At 38.7% G+C, this 17247-nt stretch overlaps 1 protein-coding gene and 1 long non-coding RNA gene across 2 annotated transcripts in view; one reads left to right on the top strand and one right to left on the bottom strand.

Moving 5' to 3' along the window:
* The window catches only part of LOC136256245 (uncharacterized), a 71605-nt gene that overhangs the window by 49958 nt on the left and 4400 nt on the right, over positions 1-17247 (top strand). The gene's annotated exons all lie outside the window — the stretch shown is intronic.
* Positions 1-17247, bottom strand: part of LOC136256244 (uncharacterized) — a 68954-nt gene that overhangs the window by 42300 nt on the left and 9407 nt on the right. The window contains exons 4-7 of the mRNA XM_066049174.1: positions 4366-5103; positions 4057-4311; positions 3204-4012; positions 3103-3153 (exon numbers count right to left, since the gene is read on the bottom strand). Coding sequence (XP_065905246.1) covers positions 3103-3153; positions 3204-4012; positions 4057-4311; positions 4366-5103 — 1853 coding nt within the window. The remainder of the gene's footprint in view (positions 1-3102; positions 3154-3203; positions 4013-4056; positions 4312-4365; positions 5104-17247) is intronic.

Raw genomic sequence — 17247 nt, forward strand, 5'->3', positions numbered from 1 at the left:
CTTCCTATGGTAATTGTTGAAAAGCTTGCATGGTTTCAAGAGAATGTTGTAGTGTATCAGTTTCCTTCATGTATGCACTAGGAGTACTATCTGGCTAGTAATTTGAAGCCATCAGGATAGTTTCTGACAATTTATGGTAAATTTTCAAATTACACTTTCTTTCTTCCTGTCAATATACTCATGGTGTGGCATGCTCGCTTCTTAGGCCACACAGCACACTACTGTATGTCCTAATGAAGCACTTAAGAAAGTTCTCTATGTAGAAAATTCTGCATAGTGTGACAAAAAAGCATGACAAATCACAGTTTACCTCCGTGAACATTTAATAGAATGCATGCCATTATAGCAATTTATTGTACTTCACTCAATGCCTTGTTTTTCTCAAAGCTTATGCTTATATCAGTGCAATCAAACTTGCAGATCATTGACACACGATCACCAGTGTGCTGTTAACAGCAAGTACAATAATGCAATTTTCATGCATAGAAGTAGCTGCATGTTTGCTTTATAAAATGGTTTGCAAAATAAGACAATTGTTGTTATAGATTTCATTCTCAGTAGTCTGCATACCAAATTTGAGCAGTATTGCTACAGGCACTCCAGACATAGGTACTGTCAACACTGGCTTATTATTTTTTTCATAATCTTGTACACTTACAAATGCTGCCATAGAACTCCTTATCCTATTACCTTCAAATTTAGCACACATATGTGGGCTCAAGGCAAATTTTGGTACCAAGGTTAGCTTAACAGTGACTGGATCTGCAAGAATCCCACAATCTTTAGCACAAGTCTAATTTTACAGTAGAATGCAAAAAATGCAATGGGTAAAATATTTATGAAATTGAGAAAAATTCCATAAACTTGTTAAGTGCTTGTTTCACAATGAAGGAATGTGATAATGGCAAGATCCTTGTTACCCCAAAGCAGGAGTAGTTCAAAAATCTTTGTTTTGTGTTAGTACTCCCAGGGAATCAGACGATATGAGAATTAGTTTACCTTGCATTGGACAAGCGATTTGTTAATTATTTTTATTTTTTATTTTTTTGCTTATGTTTTTGCCTTTGCCCTGGTGGTAGGAAAGGCCTGAAGACAAAGCTTACCCAGCAATGGATTCGCCTGTTCATGGACAACCTGAATTGTACAGAGCAAATAACAAAAGTCAATGTGTAGATAGTCTATTCATCAAAAACTATAATCAGGGTAACAGCTACTATAACGCTAAAGCCCAACGTGTAGATAATTTTGTGGTCAAGACACACTAATAAAGAGTCACTCTATAATAGAACAGTCATCCTAATAGAATGTTCATCCAGCGATTGCATTACAATATAATAGTTGACATTACATTAAATTTGACAAACACTAGCATACTTTAAAATATTAATTTAAAATGAAGTAGATATCCAAGTGACACAAACCAGCGAAACTAGACATATGAATGATGGTATTACATCATAGCCCTGTAGGAAAATCCCTACACTGGCATGTCATAACAACTGTTTTGTTCAATGCCAAAGTAGAAATAGCTATCTCCACAGGGCTATCATCATTCATATATCTTGTTTCATTGGTCTCCTTCACTTCGTTCCTACTTCAGTATTACATGTTTAGTTTAGGTATAGTATTTCCATGTCTCCTTTTCACTGTGCTATCAGTATGAGGCGTGGTCAATACGATCAGTTGCAAAAAGGATGGCTAGATCATTAAGGCCACTGCAAATAAATTCTCTGTTTCCTACTCACCACTTGCATTTGTTTACTCCCAGCTCTAAAAGTTTCATTATTCTCCTTTTTTTTGCATACTGTATGGACTTAGTAAAATTGATCTTGTTAGGTCGTCAGCTCATGTGTTAGTGTGATAAAAGATGGCACAAATTCATGTTTGTGTTATTCCTGCAATGTACAAGCTGAAAGTACAAGCTGAAAAATGTTATTAAGCTGTTTGCTGAACTAGGTACATAATAATAGCTTGAAATGCTGCCAGTCTCATAATGGAATAATGGAAATGGTCCACCCACCCATATGCTAGTATGCCTGAGAGGAGGACGGACAACAGAGAATTAATCTTATTTGGAGTGGCATAAGGGATGTGCTGCTGTGCTCAATTGTCATTGGTGCTGCTAGATCATAAAGGGGCATGGTCAATCCGATTGTGCAGCTACAGGTATGGTGTCCACTAACATTCAGAACCCATGCAACTTCCGCACATTGGATCATTTTCATCATAGCTGGCAGGCAGTAGTTATTAACCTATGGGAATCAATTCCATCAAGTATTTTATTACAAGACAATAGAAATGGATGGAGGACTGTTTTACAAGCAAGACATGCCAAGATTTATTGTGATGCTACAATAACTGTATATACGTATTGCATCATTGAAACAGTGGGGTTTACAAAGTGTAAAAAAAAGACTGTATAGCCTAAATATTTCGAGGGGGGAAATTTTTGCTTGTGGTTTTGGGTGTTACCAGTGAAAATTTTATCCTTGAATTATTTAGAACTCCACATAGATTCTGGGAGTGTTGGCTAATCTGCAAAACTTTGATTTTTAGCAACAATCCTCAACCTCAAAACATTTGCCCCTCAAAATATTTAGGCTCTGACAACAACTAGTTGTGTGCTGCAGCTTTAGCACTATCTAGCCTAATTTCAAGGACTTAGACTTAATGATTTATAGCTAATAAAGTGTAACAGAAAAAGGACCAAAGTAAGGAAGAAAAAAAATTCCTCCAGCGCCAGGATTTGAACTGCAGGTCACCCAATGTCTAGTCGGGGCAACACTCAGTCTTCCTCCAGGAGGGAGGGATTTCTTCCTTAAACCTGAAGTATTTATTATTATGTACAATTATTACACAGTTGTCATTAAAAGTAGTTGCCTTTAACATAAGTAGAGCTATTTCTTGGCTGAGACTTTTCATTACATTACTTTTCATCCAGGTTTTTTGGGGGAGCTGCACTCTTTTTCACAACCAGGCTATTTTAGCTATAGATGTATGATATTTTCAAGCAAGCAGCCTGTTTGGGTATACATATGGTGGTTAAAGTATCAGTTTCATACACGTGTATGTGCACTCTACATAATGCAGTCATAACTGTACCTCAAAATGACAAACTTGTGTGGCAAGGGTGTCACTTTCAGTAACTGGAAACTAAGACAATATTGAAATATGTCATTAGGTTGTGTCATGAGCTTACGTACCTTGTTAAAAAATGAGAATAATCCAACAGTAAGAGCACTGCCAGTTGTAAGTACCATTCCTGGGTACATTGCTAATTGCTGTATGCCATTTTGGTTGAAGTAACTTTGATACTGCAGAACATTTAAAGCTATGAGGGCAACAACATGTTTAGGAATAGTCCAGTAGATGATTGTGTGGCTAGTCTTTGCTACTGCCAGTAGCTGTAAACAGTGAGGAGTAACCTCACATTTCTCTTGTATCAGTGATCGTATATCTAGTACACGTTGGAGGGTGGACTGACTCAGTTGCAAGTTAAGCTGAACAGCCAGTACAGTGTGTGTACTGGTATTATATGGCACCATATGATGAGATGGTGATGGTATGGGATACTTGGTGACTGGCTGGGACATATCAATCCTGGAATCAAACAGATTCAGAAGTGCTACAGCTTCTGGAATATTGCAAGCTTCAACTACTGTGGTAAGAATAGAATGGTCTATCCAATTTGTAAAAGGAGCAAGCTTCTGCACTAGTGTTGGAGTGGATTTACTTCCTCTAAGGACCTCCATGTACTGAGTAGAAAATAATGGAATATTAGCTTGTTTACTAGCTCTCAATGAATTGCAAATGTCAGCAATTATCTTTGGATCAAAGGACTGTAACATTTCTGTCACCTGGATTGTTGTATCCAAAAATTTTGTAGCAATGGAGGACGGCTCAAAAGTGCTGCAGATGGTATCCATATCTTCTCTGCCCACTTCTTGCAGAGCTACTGGTTGAGTGTCATCAGTAGTATCGACAGAGCTCATCACGGCAGAAGTTTCTAATGCTAAGGATAAACAGTAACAATTGTCTTAGTAATTGTGTGCTTACCATTAATCAGTGTTTTCCCAATCCTTGCTTGGCTCTCGTTTTCCATAAGCAATTCACAGAAAGACACCAGTGTCTTTGCATCCATCAATCGAATTTGTTGTAAGATCAGAAAACTCTTGTGGTAGCTACTATGAGCTGCCATAGCAACATCTCCACTGAATAGTTGCTGAGATATCATCAGCTGCATAACCACCTCAGCATCCATGTTGACTGACAAGTAGTCATAGTAGTGGTCAATGAAGTCTTTGACTCCTGCTGTATATGATTCAGATGATGTCATTTAACACAAGTATTTTATGTATCACTTACCAACACTGTCTGGAGGAGATGAAGGGACCACATCAACATCTGATGATGACAGTGGATCATGAATTACTGGGTAGTGTGCTATCTGAAGCCATAACAAGTGGATTTCATTAAACATGTGACATCTGGTAGATGCTGACTGATATGCATTATCCACACAATGGGTAGGAATGTACCAGTGGACCTCTATGCATCCTGGTCTGATATTGTCAAGAACGCACGTCCCCTTGCCAATGTCCATGATCACAGTTTCCAATTCAGCTTGAAACTCTAGAAGATCTGCAACTGTCATGACGCTGGCATCTTTCTCAAGTTTTGTAGCAATTTTAGTGTAGTATGTCTCTTTGATCTCTTTGCTGGGCACGTTTGGCAGCAAATCAATCAATTTTTTTGAAAACACAGCTCTTTTGTAATTTTCCAAATTTAGCAATGCTTGAGGTATATCAGATGTTACCACAATTGCCTGTAATATTCTGATGTCAATCCAGCTCCAATAAGGTGAGCATGCCAGCACATCTAGTAACATATCAATATTCTGAGTGTTTAGTATTTTCTCAATGAGTTGCTCAGGTAATTGTGCACCACCAGGTGTGTTCTTTTGTGTAATACAAGCTCTCCTTATTAAGGAAAAGTTTGCCTTCATCAGCATGATTGTGACCTTTGCTTGTAGCTTGAGAAATGCAATACCAACATTGTCACACTTGGAAAACTCTTCTTCTGAAATAACTAAGTTTGCAGAGTCTGTGTATAGTGCACCATATAATTACACAGTTTACATGTTGTACAGTGAATGCATGTACACTTAAAATTTAGCCTTTAATAGTGTTTTTACATATATATTTTATATATTATATTATATTGTATTTACTTGGTTATATGCTGTGGCATTTATTAGTGCTGCCACAATATAGAAAAACTCTATATCATGTATCCAAGGTTTATGTCACGATATGAACATATATCATGATATAACTGTAACACTTGCAAGACAAACATATACATACATATACTCTTTACTGTAAGTTTAAATTTAAGTTGCATGTATACCACAAGCAAAAGCTACTCTTGTTTATCATGTTGTAAAAGCACTTTGCTACTGCTTTACAGTTGAGACAAGTGGCTGGCACTACACAGATACCTTTAAACCTCCAAGTTTACTTTGGGGTTAGCTTGTTTACCACACTGCACCATCAACACATAACTTAATTAAATGCCAAATACAAGATTCTATCTAACACTCTTCTTCTAGATTCTACCACTCTTCTAGATATCGCCCTGTGGTTAGGGCGATATCATGATATAGCCCTGACCACAACTGCCTTTGATACTGAGGCAGCTACAAAGCATCAGTTCCCTTTGATTGTTTATATAGAGCTGCTTAAAGTTTTACATTGTGGGTTTGAATTAGAGCTGCTTAAAGTTTTGCATTGTGGGTTTGAGTTAAACATGTTGGTTTAGTTAGGGGCATTGTTGTGAAGCAAGAAGAATTGATTGAGTCAGCATTGCATAGTTCAGCTACTAAGCATCACTAAATAATCTTTTTTGCAATGTGGGGATTGTTTTTCTACAGACTTTATTCATCCACAAAAGTGGTTATTTGGTTTAAAATGGTATCACTACAACCAGTGAAACCCACAATCATTTATTTTTGTGCCAATATTTAAACCCACAATCGATGTTTGCAAACCTCTGTATAAAAGTAATGTGGTGAATGCAGTTTTGTCTTCCTTCACCTATTAGGTGAACATATACCAGAGTGGTATTATATAGTTATACAACGGCCACGAGCGCCAGTGTTGCCATACTGTGAAGAAAGTTCATACATCTATGAACTTTTTTCCTGGTATATGAACCTGAAATAATCTACGAACTTTTTATGAACTTTTGGCAATGTGCTGGATAGAAATAACTTTTCACAGTACACACACATCAAGCAACAAAATATATATCTCTATGTAGCAACTATATAGAGCCAACAACGAACATATATAGGTACAGTATAATTATATATATAACTCTATACAAAGTACTGGTATAATAGCTAATGAGATGCTATAGTCAAAGACATGTCAATCACTGTCAGAGTCAGATGAATCATAATACAGGGTACGCGATGACATCAACCTTCTTGCATCTGTTGGTGGAGAGAATTTAGTGCATCCACCAGCTTCCCTTACAGTGTTCTTCACTTGAAGCAGTGCACAAACTGTACTGACCTTTAAGCGATTTCGTTTCTTTGTGTTAATGGCTGTGACATCTGAAAATGTCCTTTCGACATCTACATTAGCGTGTGGCAGACACAATAATGTTTGCATGAAAAGGCAGAGAACTTGGAATGGTGGTGTATCTGTACCGTCTGAGATCAGGCTCAAGCGGTGCCAAAATTCCTCAGGGTCCATATCCTCATGTTCAAATGGTAGAGGTCCAATTCCTAGCCTACGCCATTCATCATCCAGTCGCTGAAGTTTCAAAGGTGGCAAAAAATTTGGAAATCTTGTGGCAAGGGGGACAAGGGAAGGAAATTCTGAATGCTTAGCATTGGGATCAATAACCTGTAACAGTCTAATAGTCGAATCACCAATAGGAAACCTGTGCTTTAATTGGCTTGCAGCTTCGATGTAAAACTCTTGAACTTTCTTCAGAAAGTATTGTACATCTGGTGCTCTGCTCATGTATAGCTGTAATGGCAGGCATAAAGCTATCTTTGTACCCATGTACATTGAAGTTAGCAGCAAGTTGACTGTTGAAGCTGGATCTATGTTTTGAAGTGGGGTTTGCTTCCAGTAAGCTTCTTTCATATAGCAACTTATATATTGCAACAAAGCTTGCATGAAGACAGTGTATAGACACTTTACTACTCTGAAACATCAGGTTCAGGCCATTAAACTTGGGCAATACAAAATCTAAAAAGTAATAGTACAATTTCCAAATAGGATTCTGCATTAATGACAAAATTTTCTCAGTGACTAGCAAATTGTCTTTCTGTGCAGCTGCTTGAAAATACTGTAACAGCGCATCCCACTGTTCAATCATTCTAGAAACGCAAGAATGAAGGGATAGCCAACGTGTTTGACTAGCTCTCAGCAATTTGTGTGGTTCTGTCTCAGTGAAGTACTGAAATTGTTGTAGTTCTGACTGCCGTTTTGCACTATGGCAAAAGTAATTATATACATCATGTAATAAATCTTCAGCTGTCCGTGGCAGTTTCTCACAAGCATGTGATGCACACAGGTGTGCACTATGACATATACATCGCATGAAATAAATATCTGGAATCCTTTTTTTTAAATGCGATGCTACACTATTGTGCTCCCCAAACATAACATTAGTGGTATCAGCGGCAAAACCAATTAAATTACCTACAAGAATTCCTTCTCAAAGGTACCACAAATAGTTTCATATAGTGTTTCAGCATCGCCACTACTTAACTGCACAAGGTCAAACAAATCACATCGCACTTTTTTGGCCTCCTTATCATACACTCTTGTTACAATACCCAGTTGCTTTCATACAGAAATATCTGTAGTTTCATCTATGATGACAGAAAAGTATGATTTATTGAGAAGTTCTACTAACTTTGTATGATAGTGGGATGCCAATGCATTCTTAACTACACATTTCATCTTGGTTCGTTTACACTTGAAGTTAACAGCTATTTTTGAATCTGGACATAAAATTGGCAATAGGTCACTAAGATGGTCCATTAGATTAAAGGACAAGTCATGCTCACTAAGAAACGCAGCTGCTCTTAGTTCAGCATCCCGAACATTTCTTTCCATTGTTTGATCCACCAATACTGCATCTATTCGGACCAATGTTGGGTCAATCAGTTCACCGACTCGCTGCACATGATATTGGGCTCTGCTGTGTTTCTTTAGAGGAGTAACTGTTACTGCCAGTTCTTTCTTACACACCTTACAATATGCTTTATCTGGCTTACCCTTCACTTGCTCTAGCCATCCTTTAAACATTTGATATTTCTCCCACTGCTTTCGATAATTCTGCTTGTAGTTTTTCTTCTTTTCCACTTGCTGTTTCTTTGATGGTGGTGGGACAACCTCACAGTCACTATCAGTGCTACTTTCTTCTTCCTCTTCTTCGTATTCTTCGTTTAGTCCACAAATTCGCCCAACTACTGAACTTGGAGTACCATCCATGTTATACACGTGCTAAGCGTGGTGCTAAGTAGTGCGCCAATTCTAGCGTGAGTCATCATCACGTGTCCAGAATTTTCAAAATGTCAACGGAGCGAGCTACGGAACAAGTCGTTGGTGAGGTCGTTTGAAATGAATGTGATACAAGAATTAATTAAACCGTGTATTCAAAGCAAATGAGCCCACTAGGGCTAAAGTGTTAGCCAGTTCACTACGTGAGTGCGGATGGGAAAACCACATACAGGAGGTGAGCCAAAGCAGGGAGAAGTCAGTGATATACTGTATAGCCATTCAATCTGTGTGAGGACAAAGAATACACATCGATGTGAGGTGCTGCTTCAGTGTTACGAGTCACGTGACATGATGTGGCTAATGAAGTGATGTCTACACTTTCGAGGTATCTGGTCTAGATGGACTGCCCTTGCCACCACCCCCAGCACTAGGTGTTAAAGTGCTGGACAGCTGGGAATACCAGCAATCAAACAGGACCACCTGGCTCAGCCAGGCGACCCTCGGAGCAGGCCAGATCGATATGTGATATTATAGGACAATGATTAGAAGAACGATGACCCCTCAAACACATCACTGCAGATCTCAACAAAGAGAAACGAAGTCTACATCGCAGCCAAAAGAGACATCTACTGTAATTGATGGAACGTTTCTCAGCCAACATAAAAGCTAGCTTCCTAAATACAGTTGTAGCAGTGGGCCCCATGCCACCTGTTGCCGCAAACACTAAAGGAGGTAGCAAGTAGCTATAGTACACTGGTATATATACAGCTGTAAGCTAGCTGCGATGAACAGCAGCATGTAGCTACCTAGGCACAGCCATGCACTTTCAAAACATATTGTGTATGCTGTAGTCCTCATGAAGGTGGACTCATTTACGCATTTTTAGTACCTTGCACGCCGAGTCCACCTATTTATAATGTGTGGGCTTGGTGCATGCTGTGTTCGGAGTAAAAAGCATGGGACTAAGTGGTCTATGAACTTTTTATGAACAAAATAATTTTTTTCTGTGAACATTTAAAAAATTTATCTGGCAACACTGACGAGCGCTCTTCCTGATATAAACGCACGAGCCTGAGGATGTTAGGCCCAAAGGCAAGTGCGTTTATACAGGCAGAGCACGAGTGCACATTGTATAACTGTTATGTACCACTCACCTAATAGGTGGGGAGAGTCTCACAAGACAGCTGTAACACTTATAAAGGCCAGGTTTCTAACATCGATTGTGGGTAACCAAGCCGGACGTTGTGATGACGTTCCCCCTGCAGTACTGCAGCCACCTGAGATATTGAAAGCTAGTACGCTATGGGTTATATCACTAACCTGCATTTGCTGTTCGACTCTCATTATGTAGTGCTCAACATGCCAGCGTGATCACTCAATCGCCATATAGACTAAGCGCCAGACTAATTGCCATAGTGATTCCTTCGAGCGAAAAAAAAGTAGCTAAATAGACGTTTTAAGTAAACAAAACCCAGCTACTAAACGATACTAGAATTCTTACTATTCACACTGGCTAAACTCGAATCTAGTGGCATGACAAAACTGGTTACCACAATCGAACGTAAAGGTTAGTATTATTTAGAATATATTTGTTTTATTGAGTCATTGTCGAAGTGGACTACAGTTTAATCTGGGCTAAGATGGCACCAGACTAGTAAGGTGTATAAGTACGTTTATATATATGTAGACTAGAGTTGTGGCCACCCGTGTTGGCTTTTTCGATCGCCATTGGCTGCTTGTAAGCATTATATGTATTGGTGACGTTATGGCCCACAATCGACCTTTACATGTCAGGCTATAAAAGAATTCGAGTGATCTGTGAAGTGTCCTTCCACCTATTAGGTGAGGTGTCATAGTGGTCTTCGCCACCGGCACTTGTGTTATGCTGCACAAAACCGCAGCCAGTGCAATATCTGTATATTGCACTACGGTCGGTGCATTATACCTTATAATGCACTCGTTGTGGTCTACAAAACCGCAACCAGTGCGTTATAAGTTATAATGCACTCGCTGCGGTCTGCAGCAGTGCGATATACAAATTATGGCACTGGTGGTGCCTTTGAACTGCCCACGCAGAGTGGTACATATATTACTTATACCATGGCCACTTGGGACTTGTCTGATATATATGCCCAATCCCTCGGGCCTGCAGCCCTCGGGCTTGGGCATATATATCAGGCAAATCCCTCGTGGCCATGGTATAACTATTAAATACTACCTCCTATTCTCATTAATGCATTCCAAGCATTGTCAGAAATAATCTGATTTCTTTGATGTAACTGTGTGATCTCCTCTGCTTTAATATAGTGACACTTCACAGGATCGATAGTGGGTTTTAGTTTTGTAAGTGAGCCAAAGCAAAGATCATGGACTTGGGGAAGAAGATAATTCATTGCTTTACTGAATGAAGAATGTCTATAGTCATGTGGAGATGTCCAGACACTAGGCGTAATGCTTAATTGATTTGGCCATTAGTGTTACCATAGACTAGGGTTTATAAATCTATGGTGTTAACATAATATTATTCACTACTTTTAGTTTATTCATGGCTAGTAAAGTAAGCACTTTAAAGCACTTGAATTGTCTTTATATTGCTGTTTTGACACCCGGCGCGATGTCACACAAGCGTAGTGACTGGGCGTGTTGCTTAATTGACTAGGCCATTATAGCGCTATAAACATATTCACTGCTTTAGTTTATCCATGGCTAGTATAGTAAGTACTTTATAGTGCACTTAAGCTTCATTATGAGCTGTTCAGCTTGCATTTTGGTTTCCTGTGTTTAATTGCGTACCCACAATCGAAGCGATCTGCATGCTCGTGTCGATACACTTACATTGGACTTCTCAGCAGCACCTTGTCGTTGCTCTTACGATAGTATTCATAATGGAAATTCACATGGTCCCATATAAATACACTTGCAAAGCATTCCTGCAGTTTCCCCACACTTGCAGGTGAGTGACCCAAGTTGAATATATTAGTTGTAACATGGGCACTTGTGATTTACCTGAAATAACTCGTGCCCATGTTACAACTACTACATAACACACTGGTATAGTGTGCTGGTTTCTTGGACCAAACAACGCATGTCTTGGTATTATTCTTCCTATCAATACAATGACACTACTGTGTGTATTGATGTGCATGGATCCCATATAAAGATTAGAAAAGGGCTAAGCCATATAGGTGCAGTGCACTCTTACATTTATGTATAGGACAAATACTACATTTACTACTTCAATTCATACAGATTTACTGCTCCAACAGTAATACAGCTACTTTACTACATTTAACAAAGAAATAGCAACACTGTTCAGTAATGTTTACTGTGCATAATGCCATATATAACATGCAAGATTCCAAAATATTGGGTTTTCATTGTCATTAAAATTGGCAGACTTACTAGGAAGTGGATTACAGTGTAAGGGTACAATAAAATGGTTTGTATAGGATTTAAATTTCTTTTACTAACCTAACCAACATCCGTGGCTGCTGAGGTCCCTATTCTTCATCACTGAACACTATAAGTGCCTCACAGAGGCAGTACGCTGACCTGGGAAAGATAATACTCGTGTTGATGCACTATCGCGTGATAAGTTCTACCAATTTTCACAAGCCTCAAACACCGTGGATCAAGCAAAGACCAGAATCCCACAAGAACTCCTAGATCTGCTAGTGAACAAGCGTCTGGATTGGACATCACCACATTGGACCAAGTTGTTCATAGCTTGTACCAAACAGGTCTAGCACAGTCAATACACAAGGTTTATGCAGCAGGCAAGAACTGTTTTAGCATTTCCTAAATTTCTGCAGTAAATACAATGTGACACCACTTACAGTAACTGAGAAACGCCTGTGTTATTCTGTAGCGTATCTGAAACAGGAGAGCCAACGATGCCAAACTGCGAAATCTTACCTATCAGCTGTAAGGTACGTGCAGATATCACATGGCCTAGGAGACCTGAAGATGGGTGAGATGCCCCAACTGGAGCTAGTAATTAGGGGTATGAAAGAAAGAGCAAGCTGGTCAGCTGACAAAGAGGAGGCTTTCAATCACCCCAAAAATCCTGTGGCTTGTACTTCAGCAATGGAAAGGAAGAGACACAAAATTAATTAGGATGTCATCATGCTGTGCGTGGCAATTTGCTTATGTTTCTATGCTTTCCTCTGAGTGGTGGAAGTGGTAGTTTCCTCTGATAGTAGCTCACAACATCTGTCATACAAAGACATTCAGTAGAGAGTATAAACAGCCTTCATTCATCACAGTTGACATCACGCAGTCAAAAATGGACCCATTCTGTAAGGGTGTCCAGATAATCATTAGCCGTACAGGAGGCCTCCTGTGTCCTGTGGCAGCAGTACTGGCTTTATGGCATTGGGGGGCCCAGGAGATGTCCGTTTCAGTGATGGGCGTGCCCTTACAAGGGAGCATTTTGTTGACCAGATTACAGGAGGTGGGAATAGACCAGACCACATACTCAGGGTGTAGTTTCCGAATTGGGGCAGCAACAACAGCAGCAGATCAAGGAATCCAGGACTCACTAATTAAACAATGGGTTGATGACAGAACATGGCATATCAAATATATGTGAGAACACCACGGGAGCAACTGGTGGCAGTAGCCTCAACAGTAAAATAACTGGGGGAACTCGATCATAGTGTATGTATACATGTGTGTTTAGATTGTGTGTATGTGTGCATTGTAAAGTTCTGTGGAAATTATAGGGATGTACATCAGACTGGGATGGTGAGCCTATAGGCCCTATGTAGACTGTTCAGGGGAGACTTTGTCTTGGGCCTTGTCCATCTGGGGATGTTCCATATTTGGATTTCAAGCAAAGATGTTTTGTCCCCCAAAAGTCTGGACTAGTTCAGAGAAATAAAGCAGGCCACACCCAGTCACAAGTACACCAAACTTGGGGTTTGGCAGGTGCAGGAACATGAGAGGATAAGTGTATACTGAAGTCTGGATAGGATATGTATTAACAGGTATCTTTACTATATCCCCCATTCATCACCACTGCCATGTTGTCACAGTGAGAGACTCCCACTGTAACCAATGTGAACCCCAGACTGCTGCACGACCCCAGCTTCCCGATGTATCCATCTCTAGGTGTACAGTTTGTCTTCCTTGGCAAGGAAGTAGACCTACTCCATTCCATCTCTCTATAAACTGGCCCCATCATTGCAGGTTCCTCACTGATTCCATGAGCTTAATTATCCTTCTCACAAACCTGTGACCTGCCTGGATTACTTTCGTTGTGTACTGCAATATGCCCACTAAAGATTCTAACTCTTTTTTATTGGCACAATCACAGTATTACCATTCCTGAACTTCTGCTATTATTAATTGTAGTTTTTTTTTATCTGGAAGGCACAGTTTTATAGCAACTTTTACAGCAACTGTGTCAATTTTAATGCCCAAGTAAGTCAGCTTTATTATTATTATTTATTATTATTTGTTGTATTGTGCAGACCTCAAGAAGAGTGTAGTGCACAAAAGAAACAATAGTACAATTACAATCATACATAATTACTAATTAATTAATTAAATAGTGTCTAGACCAGCTAGGTTGTGCTTGAATTGTTCAATCTCTGTCGAGTTGATCACATGTTGGGATAAGGAATTCCAAATTTTAATAGCGGACAGAAAAAAAGAAAATATGTAGGAGTCAATCCTTGTTGTTGGTATCATAAATCTTTTATTGTGTCCTCTGGTGTGGTAGATGTCAGGGTTAGGAATAAGAAGATTGTCAGCATTTATATCAACTTGACAGTTTATGATCTTATATAACATTATAGCCTTTTGTTCATTTCTACATCTGGTTAACGTGGGCCAGCTCAAGTTGGATAACATTTCAGTCACACTTGCATACCGGGAATAATTGTTAGTTACAAATCTTGCTGCACGCCTGCACGCCTTTGAACATTTTTGATGATATCAATATCTCTCTGTGTGTGGGGTGACCATGCATGCAGACAGTGCTTGCGTATTCTAATATAGGTTTAACAAGAGCTTGTAACAATTACTTTTGGTTTGGGGGGACACCTGCTTATATTACGTTGTAAAAAGCATTTTACATTATTGGCTTTCTTAGTTATTTGTTTGATATGCTCTGACCAGGATAAATTCTTATCAATAGTCACCCCTAAATATTTGACATGAGTTACTTCCTTTATAGTTTGGTTTTGTAGAGTGTACTGAGCTAATATTGGGTGTTTTTTGTTGGTGATTCTGAGAAATTCACATTTTTGCAGATTAAATGACATTTTCCAATCTAGTGCCCACTGTTCTAAAGTGTCGAGGTCTTGCTGTAGTCTATGGCAGTCATCTTGTGAGTGAATGGTAGTATACAACAGTACATCATCCAGACATGGGGCCAAGTACATTTAAAAGTACTTAAGTAAAGTACAAGTACTTTTGAGTTTTTGAAGTATAAGTACAAGTACTCCAACTGAAATCACAAGAGTACTTAAGTAAAGTACAAGTACATACTGAAAGTACTTAGGTAAAGTACAAGTACAGTACATTTTCCTATAGCAACAGCCGTGCATAATAACTTAAGCTTGAGGTACAAGCATGCAAGGTACAGTTTTTATATTCACAGAACTATTATACTGCATAATAATCATTTCTAGGTCTACTACACTCGGATTTAAATTCTTTTCCTGCAATGCTAAATAACCACTTAATTGAGATAAATAATACAAGCACTATTTTGCCACAATGGAAAGGGAAGGATGGTGTCTGACGTAGAAGGATACTATGCACTATAAATGATAATTTCTTACCACCAATTCAACAAACCCCTCATTACAGTAGTTTTAGCCTTACAGTCTCCTTCAGATAAAACTTCAGGAATTGCAAAATATTTCATGACAGCAGGTAGTTTCAGGTTTTTGTCAACCATTCTCTTCAACTCCCAATTTAAATGACAGCATTGCTTTTATTATATAAACCAGAATTCCTATTAAACAGCTGCCTGTGGCTACATGATACATAGTAAGGTTGTACAAAGTACCAAGAGGTTGAAAACTACAACTTCATCAAATTTATTTTTATTGACGTTCACTGTGTACAAACTACAATGTTTGCAGTACTTAAAAGTACTTTAAGTACTCAAGTACTTGGCAAAAATACTTGAGTATAAGTACAAGTACACTGGGATAATTAAGAAAGTATTTAAGTAAAGTACAAGTACTTTCAAACTTGTACTTAAGTGTACTTAAGTATAAGTACTCATGTACTTGGCCCCATGTCTGACATCATCTGCATATAATTTTATTTTGGATGTGATTCTATTAGGCAAGTCATTAATAAAACAAAGAAACAGTAGTGGAGCAAGCACTGTCCCCTGAGGAACGTCAGATGAGACACTAGAGACATCACTTTTTTGACCATCAATTATTACATGTTGAGATCTATTCAAAGTAAAGTTCTTTATCCAGTCTAGTACATCTCCACGAATACCATAGTGATGAAGCTTGTGAAAATAGGTGGTGATGGGACACTCTATCAAACGCTTTGGAGAAATCCAAAATACCACATCAGACTGTTCTCCTCTATTAAGTGTTTCAGCAAAGTCGTTAACTGTCAGTATGAGCTGGGACTCACACGATCTTGATTGACGAAATCCATGTTGTTGGTCGCATAAAATCCTATGGCGAGATAGATGGGTGAATATTAAAGGTGGACCGATACCGATACCAGTATCGGTATCGATGCCGATACCAGTGGTATCGGATCGGTATCGGTAATACAAGGTACAGATACCACAGGAGACACTCACCATTTTTATTTAACCATCTCTAAGCTAAGTTTCCAATAGCTAATAACTTAGTTGAGGTAATCAGTAACTTAGTTGAGCTAATAAAGTAGCGAAACAAAGCCTTTGTTACTCTTTTCCAAGTATTGCTGCAATTGCTCCGTGTGTATTCTAATATATTAGAACACATGAATCCTTTGTAATTAAATGGTAGTGCAGTTGTTCCTCAAGAAATACGCTTATGACTACTTGGCTTGCTTTTTTATGAAAAGGTTTGGTTGAAAAGCTGTAACAAACATTGTACAATTATCGGCCGCCCACGCAATTAATTGCCTTATCAATAAGCTTATAAGAAAATTACCTCAAATCAAGAACACAATGATGTTTATCATGTTTAGCTGTTATACAATGAATATTTTAAAACTTGAGATCAATCAATTACTGTGATATTTTAATAGCTAGCTATGTATCACAACAATGAAATTTCTATAATAAACTTGTCTAGGCTTCAATGTATAGTATCGGTATCGGTATCGGCAAATAATTTCAGTACAAATACTCGTATCGGAAATATCAGTAAAAAGTGGTATCGGTCCATCTCTAGTGAATATATGTGAGTACACTATATGTTCCAGGATTTTAGAGCATATACAAGTTAAGGATACAGGTCTGTAGTTATTAGGAGCAGCACTATTACCCTTTTTAAAGATGGGTACGATATATGCTCTTTTCCAATCTGTAGGTAATGAGCACTGATGTAACAATGCTTGGTAAATGAGAGTAAGTGATGGGGCAAGAAGGTCACTGGTTTTCTAAAACAGTTGTGCTGGTATTTCATCAGGCCCAGCAACCTTGTGGACCTCTAAGGACTTTAATAGTTCAACAACACCATTAGTGTCCACTTGGATAGGATCAATGTCTAGTATCAGTGGTTCATCCATTGCTGGGGAGTAT

This window comes from Dysidea avara, chromosome 5 (assembly GCF_963678975.1).
Source record: "Dysidea avara chromosome 5, odDysAvar1.4, whole genome shotgun sequence".
Classification (NCBI taxonomy): domain Eukaryota; kingdom Metazoa; phylum Porifera; class Demospongiae; order Dictyoceratida; family Dysideidae; genus Dysidea; species Dysidea avara.